At 42.9% G+C, this 18,334-nt stretch overlaps 1 protein-coding gene across 3 annotated transcripts in view; it reads left to right on the top strand.

The window, feature by feature from the left end:
* Nucleotides 1-16,368, top strand: part of KNL1 (kinetochore scaffold 1) — a 67,526-nt gene extending 51,158 nt beyond the window's left edge. For all 3 annotated transcript variants that reach the window (XM_061611430.1, XM_061611429.1, XM_061611431.1), the window contains exons 21-26: nt 3,133-3,233; nt 6,927-6,995; nt 8,483-8,592; nt 11,836-11,954; nt 15,480-15,602; nt 15,722-16,368. In XM_061611430.1, coding sequence (XP_061467414.1) covers nt 3,133-3,233; nt 6,927-6,995; nt 8,483-8,592; nt 11,836-11,954; nt 15,480-15,602; nt 15,722-15,848 — 649 coding nt within the window. In that variant the 3' untranslated portion in view covers nt 15,849-16,368. The remainder of the gene's footprint in view (nt 1-3,132; nt 3,234-6,926; nt 6,996-8,482; nt 8,593-11,835; nt 11,955-15,479; nt 15,603-15,721) is intronic.
* Nucleotides 16,369-18,334: the final 1,966 nt, after the last annotated feature.

The following is an 18,334-nucleotide window of genomic DNA, read 5'->3' as shown; positions in this document are numbered from 1 at the left end:
TTCTTGGCCCTGGCGGTACCTTTTCTGATCTGCGGTATGCACTCCAGCTGAGCTTCTAATATAGTGCTTTTAAACAACTTCCAAGCATTTTTGAGTGATGTGACCCTCTGGACTTTGTTTTTCAGCTTTCTTTTTACCAGTCCCCTCATTTTTGTGAAGTTTCCTCTTTTGAAGTCAAATGTGACCGTGTTGGATTTTCTTAGCAATTGGCCATTTACATGTATGTTTAATTTAATAGCACTGTGGTCACTGCTCTCAATCGGTTCAACAACACTTACATCTTGCACCAGGTCCCGGTCCCCACTGAGGATTAAGTCCAGGGTTGCTGTCCCTCTGGTCGGTTCCATGACCAACTGGTCTAGGGAATAGTCATTTAGAATATCTAGAAACTTTGCTTCTTTGTCATGACTGGAACACATATGCGGCCAGTCTATGTCCGGGTAGTTGAAGTCACCCATTACTACCACATTTCCTAGTTTGGATGCTTCCTCAATTTCATATCTCATCTCAAGGTCTCCCTGAGCATTTTGATCAGGGGGACGATAGATCGTTCCCAGTATTAAGTCCCTCCTGGGTCATGGTATCACCACCCACAACGATTCTGTGGAGGAGTCTGCCTCTTTTGGGGTTTCCAGCTTGCTGGATTCAATGCCTTCTTTCATGTATAGAGCGACTCCGCCACCAATACGTCCTTCCCTGTCCTTCCGATATAGTTTATATCCAGGGATAACCGTATCCCACTGGTTTTCTCCATTCCACCAGGTCTCCGTTATGCTCACTATATCAATGCTCTCCTCTAAGACCAAGCACTCCAGTTCTCCCATCTTGGTTCGGAGGCTCCTAGCATTAGCATACAGGCACTTGTAAGCAGTGTCTCTCTTCAAGTGTCTTTGGCACTTGTGGTTTGGCCTGTGGTAATTTTGCCCTTCTGAATTTATATCCTGTGCCCCTGCTCTCACAATGCCTACTTCTAGGCCTACCCTTTTAAAATTTCATCATTTCTTTGGTTTTTATCCCAGGGGGAGGTTTATTCCGAACCGGACCTTCCTCAGCTCCTGTCGGGTTTCCCCCCTCAGTCAGTTTAAAAGCTGCTCTGCTACCTTTTTAATTTTAAGTGCCAGCAGTCTGGTTCCATTCTGGTTCAAGTGGAGCCCGTCCCTTTTGTACAGTGCCTAACAAATCCAAACCCTTTCACCCGACACCATCGTCTCATCCACGCATTGAGACTGCAAAGCTGGGCCTGTCTGGCTGGTCCTGCGCGTGGAACCGGTAGCATTTCAGAGAAAGCCACCTTGGAGGTCCTGGCTTTCAGCATCCTACCTAGCAACCTAAATTTTGCTTCCAGGACCTCACGGCTGCATTTCCCCATGTCGTTGGTGCCAACGTGCACCACGACCACTGACTCCTCCCCATCACTGTCTACCAAACTATCTAAACGACGGGTGATATCTGCAACCTTCGCACCAGGCAGGCAAAACACCTTGCGGTCTACACGCCCATCACACACCCCACTGTCTATGTTCCTAATGATCAAATCACCCACTACAAGGATCCCTCCACCCCCTGGAGATATATCCTCAGCACGAGAGGATAGCTGCTCATCCCCTAAGGAATGGGTCTCTTCTAAGGGATCGTTTCCCTCTTCCTCAGCTGGATGCTCTCCTTCCCCGAGACCATCGTTCTCCATGATAGCAGGAGAGCTATCATCCTTGGAGTGGGACACAGCTATAATGTACCTGAAGGCCTCCTCCACATACCTCTCTGCCTCTCTCAGCTTTTCCAGGTCCGCCACCTTGGCCTCAAGGAAGTGAAGTCGTTCCCGGAGAGCCAGGAGCTCATTGCACCGAGAGCACACCCAAGACTTCTGTCCAACAGGCAGATAGTCGTACATGCTGCAGGCGGTGCAAAACACAGGAAAGCCCCCAAACCCCTGCTGGTTTCTTACCTGCATAGTTTTGTTTAAGGTTTATTACGTCAATGGGTTGGAGACTGCAGTTTAGTTGAGGTCAGGGAACAGACGGGCAGAGTGGGGGGCCCTGGCCTCCTCGCCCTGCTGCCGAACTTGCTCTGCTGCTTAACCCGCCTTGACGCTTCGCCAGCAGGGGCTCCCTCTAGCTCGTGGAGCAGGCTCCCTCGCTAGGGTGCTCTGACTTTATATGTGTGGCTGGTTCCTCCCAGCTACTGCTGCCAGCCAATGATGTGTTACTTGAGGCTGATGGCTCAACTATCAGCTGGGGCTTAACTCTTTAGGATTCTCTCAATCCTTTATATAATGGGTGATATGAAATGTAATGTTAGCACAGAAAGTGTTAGGGTTGGATTTGTTGTGCTAGTGTTTTTTACTGCACCCCTCAAAATCTGATGCAAAGAGTTAGTGGGGCCTATTGGAACAGCATGGGAGGGGACAGCAGGGAGGAGAGGAATGAGTGAAAACCTTAATTGTCTTTTTGGTGCCTGCTAAAGACATTCCTCTTTCAACAAGTCTTCTAAAGGGCGATCTTAATGCCAGTTGGTGTCTTTATTGGATTTGAATTGATTTAATGAATGTGATGTTGTTGTTTTTTAAGCTATTTCTACATATATATAAATTTGGGTTTTTTAAAAAATTGTTTTTATATATCCAATGGTTTTAACTTTTTAAAATATATGTAATTGTTTTATATATGTTTTTATTATATTTTACATCTGTTTGGGATGCCTCATGGAAAAGTATTTATAAATGAAATAATTATACATGTATATTAAAATGTTGTAATACCAATAATGACTTTTATCATGTGGTTAATATTTAGGTGTATGTTATCACATAATTCCCTCTCCTTCCCCTCTTCCCCTGTTTTGTTGCTTGTTTTGGGAAAAGGCAGCATGACAGGAAGTGGGGAAGAATATCATTTATTGATTGGCTTGATTTCTTGGTCACTTAATACAGTGCAGTCTATAGAATCTTACAGTGTGAGGGAAGTTCTTCAACTTGCAAAGAGGACAAGTATTCTGGAGAAAGCAGTATTGAACCCCATTTTTAAAAATGGAGATAGTATTGTTAGCCAGTACCAATATATGTACAGATTGTATCTTTCCCAATGTCTTTTAGTGAATTCATTTTACTTAATGTAACTTTTTTTCTTTTTGTAGCTTCTCTGAGTGGGTAATGAAAGAATGGAATGATCTTCAGGCAGTTTTCACCTTTCTTTATGATACTATTGAGCTCACTCTCAGGTTTGGGTGTCCTGTAGGTAAGTTGCAAAAATGGCAACAATTCTGTCTGGTATACACAGCAAGCGAGGCATGTAAAGGCACCACTATGCTGGTTGTGTTTTTAATGTATATTTATTTCAGTGTTGATATTTTTCTCCTGCCAAAAAGTCCCAAGAGAACCCTCATCATAATTTTTTTAAAGCCATAAAAGTACTGTCACATCTAACAGTTAAAGCTGATTACAAGACAAAACTTATAAATGGGAACAAAGAGCTTTTTGATCAGAGCATTAGATCTGTAAAAATTGCATGGCACTGATTCAGACTGAAAACATATTTAGTCTTCAATTTTATTAAGTGGCATGGACCTAGCTCTCTAAGGTGGCAAACTTGTCCCTGGGCTATCTAGATTACAGGTATTTATTTATTACAGTTATGTATACCTTGTCTTTCAGGAAACAAATCCTTCCAAGGCAGTTTCCAAGTAACATAAAGATACATTAATAAAATTGCAATAATAGTTTTAAAATATAACAAATAATCAGGTTATTTCCCACAGTTGGTGGTGGTAGACCCTGTGGAGCAGGATAAGGCCTAGTTATAGCAGACTCTGATGTCTTCTTTGCCAGTTGTCCTCCTTGTCCTGAAATCCTTCGGATTTAGATTTGAAATCCAATCTGTTGGTTGCAGATGGCCCGAATCATCTTCTGACATTGTGATCACATTCACTGCTGCAAATTTGGGTTGGTAACTCCTTGCCCTGTCACTGAGCAGAAAACGTGCTTCGTTGTTTCAGGGTTTTGAAGGGGTAGAGCAGAGAGTAAGAGCTCATAGATATGGCCAGGGATAGCTAGGTGCTCTTATCCTAGCAACACCCACTCTTGTCCTCAGCAAGATCAGTTAAGGTGCACATATAAGGCACAAAATGAAGTGGAACAAAAATTTAATACACATGTATTACAAAACCGGCATAAAACCACAAATAAAATTCTACATGAAGATGCCGATCTGGTGTGCATTCCCAAGACCTGGGTGGGTGAGCTGGGAGGAGTTGATCTGACCCAGCTTTGCCCACCTGGATACTCAGTGCAACACCAGGACAGGCTGCAGGGTCAGCGGGGAGGAGTTGCTGTGGTCTACAGAACTTCCATCTCTGTCACCAGGAAACCACTCTGTCTTGGAGCTGGCTGTGAGGGCGTGCACCTGGTGTCAGGCCGAGGAGACAGTAAACTAGGGTTGCTGCTGATGTACCATCCATCCTGCTGCCCAGCAGCTTCTCTGACTGAGCTAGCGGAGGCCATCTATCAGGCCATAATTGTTGAAAAGAGTTTTTAGTCTTGATCCTTGTTTTGTAGATTCCGCTATGGAAGTGCTCCTATCGATGGTTTCATCTAAGCATGCATTCATATCACCTCCCAGGATGATTGCTTCTTGACTAAAATATTGCAAATGAGACGTGTCTTTTATAAACCGTTCTTGTCCTGCATTGGGACCATAAATGGAGCCTAACGTTAGTTGAAGTGGACCGAGCGAGCCTCTGACAAATATATAGCACCCTTGTGGGTCTGCCAGTGTCGGATGCCAAAAAAGGGCACATCTTGGCCAACAGTATAGCTACGCCCCGTGTCTTGGAAGTGCCTGGAGCATAATACTGGTCACTTATCCAGGGGCTCTTCAGCAATTTGGCTTTGGGCTTGTGATGTTGATGAGTTTCTTGCAATAGCACTATGTCTGGTCGTTTTCGTTTGAGCAGTGCTTCTATTCGGGCCCTTTTCACTACATTTCCAAGGCCTTTGACATTAAGCGACAAGACTCGCACATCCAGAGATTCTTGCCTAAAAATCATAATTCCTGCATCTGGTGAGCGCTTTCATTCAGAGTAACAAAAATGCTGCATCTCTCCACACTGCATCAAAAACAAAGATGAACCGAAGAACCGCTAAACTCGGTTCCGAAATAAACTTGCTATACCTAGCAAGATGATACCTGCCTTCTGAGCAGGTATCTTGGGCCCGGTTGGGGACTCGACCCACATCTCTAGGCCTCTTCCAAAATGATGGGGGTTGCATGTTTACTTTTATTTATTTATTTTAAAATGAAAAAACTCAAATTTCTCCCAACTATGGGGCAGTTGGTATCTATGGTTATAAACTGTCACATGAACGCAGCTTTATAATATAGGTGCAATAGTCTTTCTTGCCTATGCTGGAAATAAAATGTATCAGTAAAGGCCGCTGTATATAGATGGGGCTATCAGTTATTATTTTTTCCCTCCTCGTTTCCTTTGAACCTGCCATGTAAAGCTGTTATCTCTGTTGTCCTCACTTCCCACCCTTGGATTAACCATTTCAGGTATAGCTACTTTTAGCTCCGTGAGCAGGCGCTCGGCTTGGGTGTCGTCTGAGGCCAATAAAAACTTTACTTTGTACTGGATGATCAATTTAAAGGGGAACCCCCATCTATAAAAGATTCCTGCCTCTCTCAGAGCTGCTGTGTATGGGCAGAAATCACAACGTCTTTTTAGGGTTTCTGGGCAAATGTCCTGGAATACTTCTATGGGAGTTGCTCCGTATTTAACTTCCTTTAAATTCCGTAAGGCCTTAAATAGTTATTCCCAAGTCAATTGAGTCAATCCATTTTACTAAGAAGCTAGGCACATCCACCCTCTTTTTTGGGATCCCACATACCCGAAAATTCTTTCTACGCTCCCTATTTTCCTGTTCTTCCTGATGGAGCTCATTGTCAGTCGTCGCCATTTTTACAAGTTGGAGCTCAGTATGATTGTCGAGGCCCATTTGCATTACCTCACTTGCTGTTTTAGCAATGTCCAAAAATCTGAGCGGACATAGCTTCTATTTTATTCTCTAATGGTTGCAGAGCTGCCCCCCAACCCGCCATTAAAGTCTGTCTGAGTTTGCTGATTTGCTCGACATCGTTACAAGTCAAAAGGCTTGTCAGTTTCGTGCCTTTCTGTGTTTTAGTGCTGCCTTCTGCCATGTTGTCCCCATCCGTGTCTGGTGAGGAAGGCAAAAATGCAGTATTTTCCCCACTCGCGCTCAGCTTTGGAATTTTTTAATGCTGCCAAAGCGTGCTCTGTAGCATTCTCTATATGTGACTTACTTTTAAAGATTCGATCGCTCAATTCTACTGCCTTTTATCGCCTTTATCGTCCCATAACTGTTGGAGCTAATCTATCTTGCTTCCATTCAGCTCTAGGCCAAGTCACGACCCCCCCACCCTAGCTCTCTTTTGAGCACTGTGTTTTTTGTTAAGGTTGATTCAAACTTTTCAGTTCCTCAGCAAGATAAGTTCATCAAGCAGATCAGTGGAAAATGAAGGGTGGATCACTGCATGAAAGTCTGTGCAGAATTGTTGTGTACTTGGGTATAGTAGTTCTGTAAGCAGCAGATAGGGGCTTGCAAGACTGAATGTTCTACTATACCAGAAAAAAAAAAGAAATTAATTTCTCCATACAGTGAATCTTGCATGTCAGGAGGAAGGCTAAACCCTGACATGCAGGTTTTCTGCGTGGAGATTTTTTTTAATGTGTGTGGAAACTAATTTGGTCACATGAATCCTGTTATCTGCTATCTGAAGAGAGAGATACCAGACATAGATTGACCACCTCAGTGATAACTATATCTCATTCTGAAATATCCTACTGGGAGGAAGGACAGGATATAAATCAAAATAATAAATAATAATATTCATGGTGTGCTTGCTTTCTCATAGATGATTCTATTTCCAGCAACAAATTCTGCAGGAAGATTGTTAATGTGAACTTTGAATCGCTGTTGGATGGTAAGGCTTTGAAGCATTTTGCTTTTGGGATATTTTTTTTAAAGGAGACCAGCGTTTTCCAGCTTCCAGAACCAGACTGCAGTTGGTCCTCAACCACCTCCCATGAAGCTGCTGTGGGCTTAAATAGGCCCAGCCACGTGACTTTCTGCATTGCTGCATCAGAACGCTAGTGTGCTATGTGCACACGCTTGCCATCATGCATCAACATGGCTCTGCCACCATCTTGGGTGATGGCAGGTATGGGCACGCACTCAGAGCACTGATGTGGCAACATGGGAGGTCACACAGCTGGGCCTATTTAAGGCTGCACCATGATCCAGGCCAGCATTGGGTCTCAGGGAGTGATTCTGGCTTGGAGCAGGAGCTCCACCCTCCCAGTCCCAGCTGAAGAGCCCCTCTCAGTCGCAGGGGCACTCAGCCAGTGCCTGACCTGGCCACCCACTTGTTCTAGGCCTGTGTGATTTGTATTGATAAACTTCTAGAAAACATAAAAGAAGTCTAGTGTTAAAGAGCCTTTTACATATATGTTTTTCATGGAGATTCAGTCAGGCGTGAAATCCCAATGTGGGGCAAACAACTTTTAAAGCAAAGGAATTACAGCAAGCTTAATATCAAATACATTCAAAATCATGCATGAGCCAAACAGAATGGATAATTCTCACTCAGTGGAGAACATCCTAAAATGGGTGATTCCTCCATCCGCTTCAGCAGGCAGAACTTTCTAGATGAATCTTTCTTGTTCCCCTGGGAGATGCGACTTCTTTCAGTTTATTGACTCTTTGTGGCTCTTCGAGTTCCTAAGGCATTATTTTCAGAGGTTTCTCACTTTTTTTCCTTCCTCCTAACCACTAGTTAAGCTCGGGGAAGCTTGTTAGGACTGTGCTTGGCTGTGCATGTAGGGGAAAGTAGTCAAGAAAGCACTGGGAAAAACCTGAGGCAGGTAATAGAACTATCCGTCTAGACACTTGGCTCTATTAGTACTCTGAAATGAAAGCACTATTAGTACAGCTTTGGAAAAGTAGCTTATAAATTTACAATATTAAGCAGTTTATAAATGCTTTTAATTAGATAAGTAAATTTGGCCTACATAGCTGAACTCTGACTAGCGCTTGCCTCTTCACTTCAATCAGTTTTGCTTATGTGGCCTAGTTCTCATGGAGGGGCTCATGTGATTGCATGTTCCTCCATACAAATTATATATTCTTGCATATAGAAAACTAGCATGTCAGGAAGGCTAGAACTCTTCTTCATTGCATCTCATTTTATTCAAGCAGGGATATTTTTTTTTGTAGGGAGTTGCATTCAGTTGCATGAGCCACCCCCCACCCAGCCAGTGAAAGTAGCACAGCTCAAAAACACATTTATCACCTAAGTGAGGCCTGTATTTTTTAAGCTGGCCAGCTTGTTAGAATTTTATAGACTAAAATGAAATGACTTGAATATAACTTAATTTTCCAGAGTTTGTTGTTGCTTTGTTGTTCTTACAGAAGCAAAAGCTTCACCATCTTCAAAACTAGTGCATAGGCTGATCTTCCAGTTCATTAACAGTCAGAGTTCATGGCAGGAGAAATGCTCAACAGTGTATCATCTTTATCAGGTAACTTAACAGGAAACTCTTATTTCCAGGAGAAGCATAACATTTTTTTAAAAATTATAATTTGTTATCTGCTGTTTTTATTTTTTTGGAGCTTGAAGAACAGAGAGGGAAGATCAGATCTACATCAAAATATATACATTTCTGGAGCAACTTCAAAACCTCATGTAGTGACATTTGACACAATGCATTTATGTTGTAATTTGCTTTATTGTTTTTCTGTATTTGAGGTCCCTTTTTCTTGGATGGAAAAGTAGTTTCTAAAATGCTGATCTTGGGTGTGACTTAAAAATATATATAAATGAGAAAATTATAGAAGAGGTAGAAGTCAGTGGTTTAGTTCACATCACACTATGTCCAAAGGAGGACAGGAGATTTGCACCCACTTGCCTTCTTTCTATGAAGATGATGTAAAAGAGAGGCTTATATTTCTTGCCGTTCCATCTCAAGAAATGTAGGACTTACGCATCCACTACCCTTCATCTTTCCTTTCAAAAGAGAATGGAATGTGTTTGGGCTACAAATGCGACTGAATCCCTCACTTCAGTTGCCTAGAAACATTCCTCTTTGCAACAGTAAAGTGCTGGGGTGTGTGGAAAAGGCATCAGGAATGAATTCCAGATTTCACTTTCTCTCCTTTTACAAATAAAATGATAATCTGCACAAAGGAAACTGCCTTATTCTGAGTCAGATCACTGGTCCATCTATCTCAGTATTGTCTATGCCAGCGATTTTCAACCGCTGTGCCGCAGCACATTGGTTTGCCGCAACACATTGGTGTGCCGCGAATGGTCCACAGGTGTGCTGCGGGAGTTTGCTCATGCAAGAACGTGGTGGGCAGTCAGAGCGCAGGCAAGAGCACCATCCTCGAGAACTTTGTTGGCCAGTCAGTCAGTCAGTTGTTCGTGGGGATGGGGAAAGAGACTCTTCGGCTGCGTGCCTGAGTGGCTTCCTTGTGCTGCCATCTGCCCATCAGCTGTGTGTGATCTAATTTTAGGCGGGAGGTTTGAATCCCCTGCTCTTCAGGGATTCAAACCTCCCGCCTAAAATTAGATCGCACACAGCTGATGAGCGGGCGGCAGCACAAGGAAGCCACTCAGACACGCAGCCAAAGAGTGGGAGATTCCCCAGGTTTTACCAGCATACTGTAAAATTGTAAATATTATATTTGGCGAAACATATGAAAAAGAGATCTTGAAAATCCCTGTGTCAGATAACACTATTAGTTGGCGTATACAGGACATGTCTCAAGACATTGAGTCACAAGTGATAGCTAACATTAAAGAAGCCGATTTCTTTGCTATCCAGTTGGATGAGTCAACTGACATCACTTGAAAAGCTCAACTCCTAGCATTCGGCAGGTTTGTGTTTAATGAAGACATCATGGAACAATTGTTATTTTGCAAATCACTTCCAGAAACAACAAGAGGCCAAGACATCTTTGATGTTGTCAACATCTATTTCAGTTCTCACGATTTGTCATGGAAATCATGCATCAGCATCTGCACAGACAGTGCTCCCTCTATGTCGGGAAGCCTAAGAGGATTCGTCGCACTGGCCAAACAAAAGAACCCTGGCATTGTTTTTACACACTGTTTCCTGCACAGAGAGGCCCTCATTCCAAAATCAGTACTACCTGAACTCCAAAAAGTACTGGCTGAGACGATCAGAATGGTTACCTACATCAAGAGTAGGCCATTAAAATTGAGGTTGTTTTCAGTACTGTGTTCTGCCATGGAAGCTGCTCACACACAACTTCTACTGCACACGGAAGTGAGATGGCGATCTCGAGGGCGGGTGCTTTCGAGGTAGTGTGAACTGAGGGAAAAGCTTCTAATTTTTTTTGCGTCAGAAGAGTCTGAGCTGGCTGACCTGCTTAGTGATGAGACCTGGCGCAATAAAGTTGCATTCCTAGCTGACATTTTCCAAGCTTTGAACACTCTTAACAAGAGTATGCAGGGAAAGAATGAAAATATTCTTACTTGTACTGACAAAGTTATCTCCTTTAAGGCAAAACTAACACTGTGGGGAGCCAGAATCAAAAAAGAGAACAAAGTTGAAATGTTTGAACTGATAAAAAGTTGCAGACTGGACAAAAATCTTGTCAATTTAATTCTACAAAGTTTGTCACTCCTGAGTAAAAACATTGAAAAGTATTTCCCGTCACTTGATGTATCTTCCTTGGACTGGGTGAGAGATCCATTTGTGTTAAGTGTGTGCAAGTCAGCAGAATTAACTGTTGCAGAAGAAGATGAGCTGATGGAAATCAGAAATAATAGAGGACTGAAACTGAAACACTCATCAACAGATATGGCCTCATTCTGTTGTCTCTCCGAGAGGAATACCCCATCATCACAAAGATGGCGATTAAAGCACTTCTTCGTTTCTCAACATCTTATCTGTGTGAGGCTGGTTTCTCTGCTATGAACACAATGAAGAGCAAGAACAGGTCGCGGCTTCAAACACTGGAGGAGGACTTGAGGGTATGTTTGTCAACCATCCGCCCTCGGACAAGGGACATCATGAAAAATCACCAAGCACAGATTTCCCACTGATTTATTTTTTAAAAAAATAACACGATTAAAATTTTAGTTATTGAACTTTAAACACAATCTTAAAAAACTGATGGTGTGCCTTGACAATTTTAGCGCCTTGTCAGTGTGCCGTGAGATGAAGAAGGTTGAAAATCACTGGTCTACACTAACAGGCAGCAGCTCTCCAGGTGTTCAGACTGGGTCTTATCCCAGCCCTACCTAGAGATGCTAGGGATTGTTCCAGAAATCATTGCATGCAGAGCAGTTGCTCTGTCACTGAGCCAGAAAGCCTTTCCCTAAGACTTCAGAGAGCAGGCCAGGGTACTCCCTTCTCAGTCTTAACAGTTGATCGGTGCCCATTGCTTCTCTGCATCTCCCTACAAACAGTACACAGCCGGGTCTGTCCATAGACTTTCCATGCTGTCAGTTCTAACACATGAGCAATCAGAATATTCATGAACACTTCATGCACCTCAGCCATGGGTGTGTGTTGTCTCCTCTTTTTTTCTTTGTAACCAGAACTCAGACAATAACTAGAGAACATGTCTTTTGCGTGTGTGGGGGTTGGAGGAAGCTGATGAACCACTATTTTTCTTGCGAGTTTGTGTGTTGTGCTTCTGGCATGAACTTCACAACTGGGATACAGTTTATATATCTTCCCTTCAGTTTGTCATGAAAATACCATGAATACTTGCTCTGATTGTCCAACCAGATGCTGCATGACATTTCTCTTGTGGTGAGTCGCTGTAAACTTCTAGGAGAAGAGATAGACTTTCTGAACAGATGGGGTGGAAAATCCAGTCTGCTGAAAACCGAAGTGAATGATACAAAGTAAGTGCTATACTTGTCCTGTGAAATGTATTGGAGTGTTGGTGTATAACATTTGGAAAAAGCCCAGGCCCAGTGCCAGCATGCGGCCAGGTCAGGTGCTGGCTGAGAGCCCCTGCAGCTGGGGATAGGAGGGTAGAGCTCCTGCTCTGCTATCCCTGCCAGCATCTGGTTGCGGGCTGCCACCAGACAGTGGTGCAGATTGCAGAACTGGAGCTCCATTCTCCCAGCTGGCATCACCCCTGCATGCACGTGCAGCTGATGCACACTTGAATATGCCCAATTGTGCCACCTCACACATCAGCGGGTATGCCTGCCATCACCCAGTATGCCTGCCATCACCCAAGATGGTGGCAGGGGTGTCAACATGCCCCTGCCGCCATTTTGGGTGATAGCAAAGTGATGCGTGATGTGGCACAACTGACCGTATTTCAGTGTGTGTCTGCATGTGCACGCACATACAGGGGGAGGCAGGGGCCCATGGCAGGCTGGTGCCTGAAAAATCCCCACATTTTTATAAAGATCAGTAGTGTGTGGTTCAATCCTTGCTAGACAGATTTTTGGAAGGATTGTATCTCCATAGCACAAAATTCTAACGGCTTTTTTAAAACCTGCAAACAAGGAATGAAGCATCATTTTTTAAAAATATTAAAAATACATTGTATTAAAAGCAGCTCAACTAAAACACGATTAATAAAAGAGCAGAGCCAAGTTCATACATTGTACCTCCACAGCAAAAGACGAAAGAAAACAAAGTTAAAACAACTGCTAAACAAAATTAGAGATCCTTGTCAAAACAGGATGGACTTTACCTGGCACCTAAACGATAACAAGAAATGGAATCAGGTGGATCTCCCTGAGAGGGAGTTCCACAGGCTGAGTGAAGACTCTCTACCTGGTTGCCACTCACCTAATCTCTGTAGGCAGCGTTACCCAGAGAAAGCCTTTAGGATTGTATCTGATGCTGTGTCAGCAGGATTCTGTTGGTGTACTGGACTTCGGTTTCCTATTCTGCAGTGTTGTATACAGCAGTGCTGGATATGACCATTCATCAAGGGAGCAAACATTCCTCCAGGTCGCTTAGTCTCTGGCTGTTTTAAGGCTTTGTAAGTCAACACTAGGGCCATGAATTGTTCCTGGAGACAAACCAGGGACCTGTGAAGCTATTTAAGAACTAGTGTAATGTTTATAATGGAGAACCCCTGTTAGCAATGTAGCTGCTGTATTCTGGACCAGTTAAAGTTTCTGAATACTTTTCAAGAGGAGCCCTGTGAGTAACACATCATGCTAATCGAGCCTGAATTGTTACAGAAGCGTACATGCATAGTCAGGTCATTTTACTCCAGATGGAGGAATGGCTGGCATTCTATCTGGAATGGGAAAAAGGAACTCCAAGCCACAGCTGTCACATAGAAATCCAACAGCAAAGCTGGATCTAGAAGTATCTCCAAGTTACAAACTTGATCTTTAAGGAGTGCAATTTCATCCAGTACAAGCTGAATGCCACCTCTGTGGTCCACTCTGTCCGCCCACAGTGCCTCAACAGTGTCTGAATTCAGCTTCAGTCTATTAGTGCTCACTAAGCCCATAACTGGCTCTAGACACCTGTTCAAATTTCACTGCATTACCTGGATTAGATGAAAGAGAGAAGCAGAACCTGGGTATTGTACATATTGATATTCACTAATAGGCAAAAAACCTTGCGGTTTAAGAATGTACCTATAGCCCACAGATATTTCTACCAAACTTTAAAAAGCAGGGAAATTGGGCAGCTATAGTGAATGCACCAGGGGAGCAGGAGACCTGAACTCCTCTCTGAGATATTGTACTGCCCTACAAATTGGTCAAAATGCAAACACAATTTGGGTTGGTCTTTCACAGTCCAATCCACTTGCTGTGTAGCTTGGAAGAATTTGGTAACATGTGCCTCTGAGCAGAAAGGCAGAGGGGAGGACTGGGATGGGAGCAGGCAGGAGGGGGAGGGGAGGACAGATGTGGTTGTTTGCATGTTTATTGAGTTCAGTGGGATTTACTCCCGTGCAATCATGCTTAGGATAGGTAAAACTGACTGGGGGGGAGGGACAGAGGGCTGGAATGGGCAGGGGAGGTGGAAGAAGGAAGAGGGGAGGAGGCAGGGAAAGGAAAGGGGAAGGAGGGAAAAGGCAGGTCTGATCATTTGTATGATTATTGAGTTGAATCGGATATACTCCTATGCAATCATGATTAGGATAGGTAAAACTGACTGGGCTGGGCCTGCCAACCAAGACGTCTTCTGTATCTTTCAAAGTTGGGCAGGTGAAAGGGACAATTCTACCTTGTGGTTTTTCCCATTACAATGTTGCAAGAACACTTGCACTTGGCTGACTTTCTCTTCTCCTAAACATACAGGATCAGTCTCGGGCCCTGAACCTGGCAACCCTACCTCCCACCCAAATTTAAAACAAAGCTGTCCCTGGCCACATCCACACCAGGCCTCTATTACACTTTGGACAATCATTATTTATTTATCTATTTATTTAGTGTATTTATATACCGCCCCATAGCCGAAGCTCTCTGGGTGGTTTACAATAACTAAAAACATTAAAAACAAATATACAAATTTAAAAACACATCTTTTAAAAACAATTTAAAACAATTTATCATGGCTTCTCTCAAAGCCAATCATGGCTTCTCTCCAAGAATCCTGGGAAGTGTAGTTAGTGAAGGATGCTGAGAGTTGCTAGGAGACGCCCTGTTTCTCTCACAGACCTTTAATCAGAGTGGCTGTTAACCATTCTCTCAGGGGAATAGGAGTCTCCTCTCAGCACCCTTCACAAACTACACTTCCCAGGATTCTCTGAGGGAAGCCATGACTGTCTCAAGTGAAATCAAGTCTGGTGTGGGTGTGGCCCTCTTATTAGCCAAGCCCAGCAGCTGTGAGGCTTTTGGAACACTGACAGTTGGTCCTTACTGAGCATGCCCCGCGTTATAATAGGCTTCCAGCCAAAAATTCTTAAATTAATTAAAAATCAACCAGGCATTTTTTTAACTTTTAAACTGCAGTAGATGAAGGTCAGAGTATGGGGCAAGGTCAGTATTAGGATTACAGGTACTCTGTGAACATGGCTGATTTTTAATGAATTTCAACAGATTATGAGAACTCACAGAAAAAAGTCCAAAAGGGCTCTGAGTTTTTTTCTCTCTTTTTAGACTTTGAACTCTCGATTCTGATTGTTTTGTGTATCGCCATGAAAATTGAGAGGGTTGTTAAGCAAGTGTTTCTGAGTTCAGAACTATAAGTTTTGTAAGGTTTTGTTTTGAAATGAGCTTATGGGAAGCCTCAGAATGGCATGGGGGATATTTTCCATTTAACATTGCGGAATGTGAAAAATCCCCGCTGACTATAGTATACAGCCACTCTTGTGGCTGTATAAACCCTTGGCTCCAAATCTCCTGATTACCTCTCCCAGCTGTTTCATGTAGAATACTTGTATTAAATAGTAAATCAAGTACAGCACAAATAATTTTTATCTGTATTTTTTTATACAGAGTGAAGCTCTTATTCTCCAGTTCTATAGCTTTTGCAAAGGTTGAAGTTGAACTCTCTTTATCTGCCAGCTATCCTGCATCCCCAATAGCTTTCACTATTCAAAAATGCATCGGCAATGTTGAGTAAGTAAAATAAAGCAGAATATCTGAGGGCAATAATCTTTACTATAGTTTTGTGGGAAAGTTTGATTTAAATTGATCTGATCCTCATCACCTCATTTGCATGCATTTTCTGTTCACAGCCAAGAGGAAATTTCTTTGGTTTTATCCAGTGTTCCAGTGGGAGCCAACTACTTGAAGAGAATGGTTGATCAGATTCATCATAATCTGCTCCAATGTCCTTCAACAATCCACAAACAGCAAAGATAACTGAGCAGCTGTCCAATAGTACCCTCTGCCTCTAGTTCATTGAAAAAAGTCAACCATTGCAGAAGCAAATTTCCAAAGTCAAATCTTTATTTATAGTTTCAGTAAGCATAAGTGCTTATAACTTTCTGCCTACTGAAATAAGTAATAACTAAGGAATTTGCATCGTTCCTTCATTTTGTTTTATTTCTCCATAACTTTCAGTACTACTTAAGGCCACTGTTACTTTCTGAGAAACTAATTCTTCTAGCACAAAATAATGGCGCAATTCTATACTAGTAGTTAATGCAATTTCATAGTTCAAGTACTGCAATTATGTGTATCTTCCAAGGTCTACACGTGTATGAATTGTTAGCAGTAGCTTTTGACCTCAAGAAAACTAACATTTTTTATAAAGTTGCCTCCAACATGAAATCAATATGAATTACCAAAAAAATTGCATGTAGAAAACTAGGCGTACCTTCAAATTTTTAAGAGAAGTAGGCTCTTGATTCTAAGATAAAGTTGAGTCTTGTTGCATTCATGCTTGTGTTGGCTGAATTCTTTGGTTTTGAAGAAGATGTCAATCATAGTTGTTAGCCTGACATTTTTAAATTATTCAAACTAATGTGGTTGCATCTCATAATAAAGCTTGCATTATTGATGCATCCAGATTTTCTCCACTGTCTGGTCTGTAGTTACTGGACAATTTATGTATATATACATGTAAAGTATAGCTTTTTTAAATGCTTTTTGACACTTTGAGTGTTGGGGTTTTTAATTTTGTTGCCCTTTGTTGCAGAAAGTGGTATAATAAACGTATTTACATGAATTAAAATTGTTTTGTCTTGGCAGTGGCTTAGGGCATAATCCAAGTGGTATATACCCCAGGCTGAGGGCAGTTGGATATAGTGGAACCCTGGTTGAGTTGCCTGGGTCCTGCAATGGCCATAGGGCAGCCAGCCTAGCCTGGCTCGGCCACAGATCTGCTGGAGAAGCCCAGCCTGGCATAGGGAAGCTGGCAGAAGCCACTGCACAGCCCCCAAAAGGAGCATTCCAGGGGTGTGTCGGAGTGGGGCTTACACAACATTCAGGTCCTATTCAGCTCCATCCTACAGCCCCTTGGTCCTGGCAGTCACAATCCTGGGGGGGGGGGGGAAAGGTGGTGGAAGGAAGCATGCATTTTGTTCCCTTCCGGCACGCTCTCCCAGTGCAGACAGCATCTTCCCCTCTCAGCAGCTGTTCAACAGCAGCTGCATACGGTGATCCCTTCCACTGGTTCTGCTCCTGCCAGCTGACGCCTTGAATTGCTCCAACTGCTATTTACACCAGGCTGAGGGAAGTTGGATATGGTGGACCTCTGGCTGAGCCAGCTGGGTCCTGGCTCAGCCAGGCTATGCCAGCATAAGTCCCTCATCCTGGCTCAGCTGGAGATTCTCTGGAGAAGTCTAGCCTGGCGTAAGGGGGTTGGATCAGCCCCTGCCCCCAGAAGAGAGAGCAACCCGTGCACTTTGCTTTTCCAAGGAATCTGTGTACAAGTCAGATCTAGTATAAATAATAAGGGGGAAGTGAGATGTTGCTCAGAGTCTTCCTGCATGCCAGGGGAAGGCCTCAAGGATACTATGGTGCCCGCACTGGCATGCAGTGTCAGATTTAGACTTGGTGAGCCACTAAACTATATAAAGCTTGGAGACCCTTTGTTAAAACATTACACCATATATATATATATATTCAGTACACATAAAATTTTAAAAGCCCCCCCCCAAAAAAAAATTCTGAAATTTTTTGAGGCCCCTGCGGATTGTGAGGCCCTAAACTGTAGCTTGTTTAGCTTATGCCTAAATCCAGCACTGCTGGCATGCAATCCCTGACATAATGGAATTATGAAACTTTCTAATTGAAGGTTTTAATGTTATGGCTGTGCTTGCCCAGCAGATGGCACTACAGCTGCATGTTTTGAGCTTTATGCTACCACATTACCAATTGTTTTACCAGCTAAGAAAAATGGAAGGCTACTGGTTTGGACTGCAGTGTATATTTGTTGATCAGAGTAATCTACACTGCATCTGCTTGGTTGTCCATCCTGGATGAGAGCAGGATTTTAAATCACCTATAATAAAGTTATAAGTAAATCAAGTTTTCCCATTAATACTTTGCGTATAGGATGGACTACAAAAAATACAAATAATTGGGTGTTAGAACAAATTAAACCAGAACTACCATTAGAAGCTAAAATGATGAAACTGAAGTTGTCATACTTTGGACACAACATAAGAAGACAGGATTCACTAGAAAAGACAATAATGGTGGGAAAAACAGAAGGGAGTAGAAAAAGAGGAAGGCCAAACAAGAGATGGATTGATTCCATAAAGGAAGCCACAGCCCTGAATTTACAAGATCTGAACAGGGTGGTTCACAACAGATGCTGTTGGAGATCGCTGATTCATAGGGTTACATAAGTTGTTGTCGACTTGAAGGCACATAACAAATATATTTCCACACTTCAGGCA

The sequence above is a fragment of the Rhineura floridana genome, chromosome 2 (genome assembly GCF_030035675.1).
Source record: "Rhineura floridana isolate rRhiFlo1 chromosome 2, rRhiFlo1.hap2, whole genome shotgun sequence".
In the NCBI taxonomy this organism is placed as follows: Eukaryota; Metazoa; Chordata; class Lepidosauria; order Squamata; family Rhineuridae; genus Rhineura; species Rhineura floridana.
The sequence above is the reverse complement of the archived record's forward strand: the minus strand, read 5'-3'. Positions and strand labels throughout refer to the sequence as shown.